Below are 7,299 nucleotides of genomic sequence, written 5' to 3'. Positions count from 1 at the left end.
TAATTTGTACATTTTATACAAAAGTTTCTCCAGTGATAACAAAGATACAGTAATGGTTAGGAGCAGGTATTGTGTGTGTGTGTGTGTGTGTGTGTGTGAGCAGACTGGATTCAAGTCCAGCTTGGCTGTGTGGCCTCAGACAGCTTGCTCAGTCTCTCTGGGCAGGTAGTGAGGATGCTTTGGAATCAACTGCCTGGTGCACAGATGTAGTGCGTGTCAACGCCACTCCCTCCCCTCGGGTTCATCAAGGGGGATCCAGGTCTTTACAAACCTAGTAAGACGCAGCTGGCCCAGGATGGGCAGGAGTTTGGAGTACCAGGCCGGGAAAAGCCCTAGGTGGCAAAGCCAAGGGTACTATTCCCCCACACACCTCCCGCTTCTGCCCAACCTTCCTGAATTGAAGAGGAAGCGAAAACTCCCCAGCCTGGCATGGCGGCCACGCCTGTGATCCAGGCGTGGAGGCTGAGGCTGAGGCGGGAGGATTGCGAGTTCAAGCCAGCCTCAGCAATGGCGAGGTGATAAACAGCTCAGTGAGACCCTGTCTCTAAATAAAATGCAAAATAGGGCTGGGGGTGTGGCTCAGTGGTCGAGTGCCCCTGAGTTCAAATCCCAGTACCCCCCCCAAAAAAAAAACCCTCCCAGATCCCCCTTCAGCCAGGTCTGGGGTCTCTCCAGCGGCCAGTCAGCTGCATTCACTTAAGACCTGCACTGGCTGCTAAGTGGTCCGGCAGGGGGCGTGCGACCTGCCTGCGGGACCGCAGCAGAGCTGGCGGCCAGCGAGCGTGGGTGTGGTTATGATGGAGACCTGCCCGCCGTGGGAAGGGCACGGAAGAGATGTTCCGCTCAGGGCGCCTGGAGCCACCAAAGGCGATCCGTCGGAAGAGCGCTGAGCCGCTTGTCCAGCCACCAGGGGTTGGAACTCTGCAGCCAGGACTCGGGAGACCCGATGTGGCATGGGGAGCCGCTGCCAGCTCCGCAGCTGTAGTCTCACCAGATCTAAGCACGGTGACCAGAGGCCGGTGCGACCCTCCGCCTTCGAAGCCTTCCTGCGCCTCTGCGTGGTGGTCACGGGCTGGGAGGCGCTGCAGGAAGGAGACCCCGGGGTTCCCGAGCAGCCACGCCCAGAGCCGCCCCACCATCACTAGCCCGCTGCCCCACGCTGGGCGGACTCTGCTCCCTACCCGGACCACAGCGCTCGTGGGCCCAGCGGCGGCTGTCACGGTGGTCAACGCGGGTGGTCAACGCCAGCCCTTCCACGTGCACAGGGGCACTGAGGAGGCTGGGCAGCAGAAGCGAGCCCACTGCCCACGTGGAAATTCCCACGACAGAGACATGGCCACATGACTAAAATGGCAGCTTGTTCCACGTGCTTCTCCGCAGTTCCAATCATACCGTAAAATGCCTCCTTGCAGCAGGTGAGCTGGGTGGTATGAATCTCAGTAAAATGCCCACAACCCAGCCAACACCTCTGCCAGCCTCCCGCCTCCTCTGGGCACAGGGCGCCCAGTCCCCCCACCCACACGCCCCCTCTGGTCGTGACAGCCCGTCCCCAGTTCCTCCTCCTCCCTGTCCGGCTGGCCGCCTTTGCCTCCTGAAAGAAGCCGGTCCCATCTCAGGGCCTGTGGTGTGCTTTGCCCTCCACCTGGATGCCCTTCACAGGTTAGTGGCTCCCATACTCGCCGCCCCTCAGGGTCATGGAGCAGATGGCAGGACCCCTCAGAAGGGCTGATGTCCTTGGATGATTTCTTCCCAGTGAGCATGCTGGCTCAGCGAGGACCCAGACCGCACCTGTTCTGTCCTCCACTGTGTCCCCAGTGCTTGCCTCAATAAGCAGCCGTGATCAGAAAGGACAATCTGAGCCCACCCACTTCCTATTCCCAGAGGTCCCAGTCCTGGCTGTGAACTGCAGTTCTGCACGTGGCCACCAGGAGGCGAGTGTCAGATTACATTATAAAAAGGTTGGTGGTCCCAGCGGTTCCTGGTTGGTGGGGGCCGGTTGCTAAGAGGAAGCAGCGAGGCCCTGGGCAGCTTCTTCCAGTTCACCATACCCCACATGTCCTCCTCTTCAGATTGTGACTTTGGGTGGCCCCCGATGGAAATTACGGAAGAAACCTGGCAGGCCTGCCTGGACCTCCAGGCCCTCCCCCTCCCCCACCAGGCACTGCCCCCTGGTGCAGCTGCCACTCAGGACTCCGCAGGACCCCCACTGAGACGGGCGCACACTCGTGCTGCGGATCCGCTTTGCAGAAGTCCGTGTTTGGAGAACAATCTGGAAACCTAACGGTCTGTTTGCACACACAACCATCAAAGACCGGCAGACGCTCTGGAACGGCACCAACGAAGAACAGCAGTGGAGATTTTAAATACAAGGACGGACAGAAGCGCCGCCACTTGTAAGAGGGGGCAGATGTCTCTGCATGTTTGAGATCGCCGACTCCGAGGGACAAGCAGGAAGGACGCTGGAGGGAACCAGAGTGGCTGGGATGGAAGGGCTACACGGTGGCCCTTGTGTTTCTTGAAATCTTAGTCATGACTGCCTTAGCGAGTCCAGGAAATCGTAGAACTTAAGTTCTCCGTGCCAGCCATGGATGGTGTGCCAGGCCTAGGGAATGGGGCACAAAGGCCCAGAGGCAAGAAAAAGCTTGGCTCGCGGGGCTGAAGGACAGTGGGGGCTGCACCTCGCCTCCTCGTTGTCCAACCACCCAATTCTCTGACCTTAAAATTAGGTGACAGAGAAGGGGCCTGTGGACACCCAGTAAAAGGAAATGAATGTTCGGGGCTTTGCTTTTGCACTTAGAAGAAGAATTGCCAATGCCTCATCTACTGGAACCAGCGCGAGAAGTCCGGTTAGAACTTCCCCCGCCCTGTGGCCTCGAGCTAGCCACTTCTGTGGGCCTGATTCTGCAGCAGCTGACAGGAGAGGCCATGGCCCTCAGGATGGTTCACACCCAAGCATCGGGGGAAACCACAGCCCACCATGCAAGTTACAGACCTCGGACTAGAGCAAGTGTCTCCAACCCCCCCCCCCACTTCAACACAGCCTTCTTGCTGTCCATTAAGCCGGTGAAGCTCACAGCTACCCCAGGACCTTTGCACTTCCTGGTGCCTGTCGGGAACATTTCCTCACCTGCTTTATTTCCCATAGCCAGCTCTTCACTCAGGTCTTAGCTCAAACAGCCCCTCAGAGAGAATCTGGGTGTTCCAACTGGAGCAGTGACCCCCGCCTCGTGGCCCCCTGAACCATCCCCATTCTGCTCCTTCCAGTAAAGGTCGACAGACAACCAGCTGCTCAAATCCAGCCCCTCCTCTGCTTCCTTAAGGTCCCTAGGTTAGAATGTTTCCATTTTCAGATGGCTGGGGAAAACATTTTGCAATACAATAAGCTGAAATTCAAATGTCAGTCTATAAAACCTGGTTTTTGCCACGTCCACTTACTGTCTCCTCTGGCCACAAAGCTGACACTCTGGCCTTGGTGGACTGGAGGACCCTGCCTGCGTGGAGTTATCCCACTAGATGGGCTCGCCTTCCTGAGGTGGTGAGTGTCAAGGAGGAGCTCACGGGCCCTTGCCCCCTCCTCCAGCCCAGTTGCTGAAATCCTGGCACCTAGTGGTCCCCTAGGAATACCTGCCCAGCGAGTGGATGACTGGTGTCACCGCAGTGGGATGCAAGCTGGGCAAGGGTGGGGACATCCACCTCACATCCCAGTGCCGGGCAGTGCCAACACATTTGCAGGCCCCTCATGAACTGATACCCGTATGCACCTCGAGCACACTGGTAGGAGTCAGGTGCTTGGCAGGAAGGTTTGGCAGGGTGGATCTCTGGGAACCACTGGCCAGAGAACATGATGGACACAGCTCCCAGGAAGCCAGACGGCCTCCCCTCCAGACTGCTGCCCCCTGCCGGGCCTGGAATGTTAAGATCAGCACAGCCCACGGACATCGGGGTGGCCCACCAGGTCCCTGTGGCCACAGAAGTCCGCCAGCTCCCTACAGCTCCATCACCTTCCTGAGACACCCCAGAGAGCACTCGCGGGAGCCACTAAGCATAAGGGGCCACCCTGCGGGGGGTGCTGGCCTCGCAGGGCCCCTCCTCCTGTTTGGCTGCAAACCTGGACATCCATCCCAACCACCTGGAAAACTGCAAATTCGAGGACGACCAAGCCATTTTGCCAAAACAGTTTAATTAAAAAAAGGTGAAGAATCTGAAAAACCTGGGAGGGAGGGAGGGAGGGAGAGAACCCAAATGACCACACCGTGAGTCCACTGGCTCAGTCACAAAGAAACACCATTGTCAAAAAGATATTTAAGTTTAATACAAATTTTATACAAAGAAAATGTGAAAAAATACTTCCATATGCTAAAAGCAATTATGCTTCACAAATAAGGCCAGCTAGGCTATTTTTTTTTTTTTGACAACTGCAATTCACAAGTGTTCTTTCTCTCCTGTTTTCTTCTAGTATCTCTTCTTATTTCTTCTCTAATATGGGTAACTAGCTGGAAACTGTACAGTTTGCATCCTCTTATCAACAATGAAGAGAAAGTAAACGAGACTAAAATGTACAACAGCATGTTCTGGAATGATATCGTACAATTAATATTCTCATATACATACATCACCTTTTGCTTTGATCAATGCTTTTTGTTTTACACAACATACAAAATGGTACTACAGCTTACGTAGTGTAACAGACAGCATGACGGGTCTTGCTTTCTCTCATACCGCCACTGTTTCATGCTCACATAAAAACATAGAGCTCCATTATATAAATAATACATACATGCTTCATTGGGCTCACGGGTCCTCTGTGCGCCTCTTGCCTTTGAGTTCCTGCTTCTGGGAAGTACAGCATCTCTGACGTGTGTGTGTGTGTGTGTGTGAGAGAGAGAGAGAGAGAGAGAGAGAGAGAGAGAGATTAAAGGAACCACAAAGCAAAGACAAGACTCTCTGTCGCCGTTTCTGACCCTGGCACTTCTGCGTTCTTGGCTCGGTGAGGAGCTGGGCGGGGCCTGCTTGCCCCTGAGCATCTTCTGTAAACAAGGATGTTGTTTTTCCCTTTTAGGAGCCATCACTGAAATCACACGAGGTAAACACACCCCTGCACGTGTCCCGGTCTGGAGAGCTCACGTTGGAACACAGTGACGTAGTATCTGCAAGGGACCGATGGCCTGGCACGCTGTGCCCATCCAATCCTGACCAACGTGCTGTGGACAGACGCAGGACAACGGCTCGCTTCCCTGGGTGCCAAGGATGAGGACCTGTGCACGGCGATCCCCAGGCCCAGCCCCAGGACCGCGGTGCCCGGGGCCGGCTGACCTTCCCGCCTCAACAGCCAAACATTCCTTTTGTTGTTGGGTGTTTTTTTTTTTTTTTTTTTTAAACTTGTTTTTCTTTTTTTATAAGTTAAAGTCGATACAAATATAAAAAGGGAAGGTACTCTAGATTCAGTGACATCCACAACTGTACATTATCTACACCTAAACATCAGGCTCCTGTCGTCCAGCAGTGCCCGGGCCACCGGCTCGGGACGCCTGTAGTGTCGGCTGCCCTCGGCCCCGGCGGCGGGGCCAAGTCTGAGTGTTCGCCACGCGCAAGTCTGAAGGTGGCTGCTCTCCCGCCTGGTATCCGAGTCGTCTCCCCCGTGGGTGGCCTGGGTCACAGCTTGCCCCTAGTCCCAGAAGGTGTCAAGCCGAGACTCTTTCGGGACGAGGCTCTTGGTGCTGGCGCTGTGCTCGGAGCGGGCCGACCCTCGCTTCTCTTCGCTGCCGCTCCAGCAACTGGACTTACTGCTCCGGGGATGGTCTGGGGAGGAAAGCCGACAGGTCAGCCCACGCACGCCCAGCGGGTCGCGCCGTCCTGCCGCTGGATCTCCTAGCCAGACGCCACCTCCTCCTCCCCACTCCATATGACACAGACGGTTAAAATACTGCCACCGTCCAGCTCCCTAAATCCGTGGCTCTCTAGAATACAGAGGAAGAACAGTTAGGATCTCTGCCTGAGGGGTTTTAGGACTTAACACACTGGTTCCAAAATCAGTAGGGTGTCGTGCTCAGAGAATAAAGATCAGTGGGAGAGGGGCTCGGCTGCCCAGGAAGGCATTTCTTGTGCCAGACCTGTACCCTCATCCCTCGAGGGCTAAATCATTAACTCCCAGGCACGTCTGTGTCAGGTGTGGCCTGGAACCTGGCATGCGGTGTGCTTACACCACAGACGTCCTCTCATCAATCTAGAGGTAACTTGAAAATAAGACTCAGAACCAAATCACCCATGCCCACCGAGGGGGAGGACCATAAACAGGAAGGACCGTGGACCAGTGGCTAAGCCCATCTGGACACACAGACCCAAGGGCTCCCAGGAAGGACACACTTAGGGGTGAAACCAGGATGCAGAGCCAGAGAAAGACCTAGGATGGCTTCAAGGACACATATACACAGAACTAGGTGGGTAGCCGAGAGAGAAGTGAGTTGAAAGAAGAGTCTAAGGAGGTGCCAGTGAAGGGCACAGGTCACACAGCCCAGGTCCGCAGGCTCCAGGGACAGCGGCAAGCAGAGCCCAGCAGCCAGAGCCCACAGTGCTAAGATCCCACGGTACTTAGGTCACTTACCAAGTTCAGACAGATTTTATTATTTATTTATTTATTTTAAGTATTCTTGAGGTGAGGTGAGGACATTAGGGCTGGAAGAGGTCAAGGGTCAAGCTTAGAATAGGATTGGCTGAGGAAGGGACCTATCACCTAAGGCGGCTGCGATTCTCGCTGCCTAGAAAGGCCTGTGTGGGTAAGTCGGCAGTTTCTGGAAGCCAGGGTGTGCAGAAGGGTGGGCCGCAGTCAGGCGTCACCAGGAGACCTTGTGAGTGACCGAATGCCTGCCCAAAGCGGGCAGTGCTGTGGCCCGCGGAAAGGGGGCTGGGGCGGAGCCTGAATTCTCCATGCCCTTCCCCATCGGGAAGCCTGCAGGACGGGCTCTTCTGGAACCTTCCTGCGGGTGATGCTGCTGGTCATCACTACACATGGGAAAAATCCCACGACGCAGTGGTGAAACCACACCAAGCCCTTGGGGCTCCGGTGACAGCTGAGACCGCTGGGGCACTGGAAGGCAGTGGAGCCGGGCGCAGCACGGCCACACAGCCTGGCGGAGGGATCTGGGGGCGCGGGTGGCCTCGTCCATGTGTGGAGGGGGACAGCTGGTGTCAGTCCGCTCAGATGGAGGCGGCCCTCCGAAGCCTAGCCCTACGCTGGTTCGGTCCTAAAGCAGCGGGCAGTGGCCACGAGAGGCGCAGCCAAGAAGGAAGCTGCAGAGCGCG

The 7,299-nt window shown here is 56.0% G+C and overlaps 1 protein-coding gene across 26 annotated transcripts in view; it reads right to left on the bottom strand.

The window, feature by feature from the left end:
• Positions 1-4,290: 4,290 nt before the first annotated feature.
• Zmynd8 (zinc finger MYND-type containing 8) overlaps positions 4,291-7,299 on the bottom strand; it is a 105,692-nt gene continuing 102,683 nt past the window's right edge. For all 26 annotated transcript variants that reach the window (XM_047535220.1, XM_047535241.1, XM_047535252.1 and 23 more), the window contains one exon: positions 4,291-5,799. In XM_047535220.1, coding sequence (XP_047391176.1) covers positions 5,666-5,799 — 134 coding nt within the window. In that variant the 3' untranslated portion in view covers positions 4,291-5,665. The remainder of the gene's footprint in view (positions 5,800-7,299) is intronic.

The sequence above is a fragment of the Sciurus carolinensis genome, chromosome 2 (assembly GCF_902686445.1).
Source record: "Sciurus carolinensis chromosome 2, mSciCar1.2, whole genome shotgun sequence".
NCBI classification, from domain to species: Eukaryota; Metazoa; Chordata; class Mammalia; order Rodentia; family Sciuridae; genus Sciurus; species Sciurus carolinensis.
Note: the sequence above shows the minus strand (reverse complement) of the source record. Positions and strands in the feature narration are given on the sequence as shown.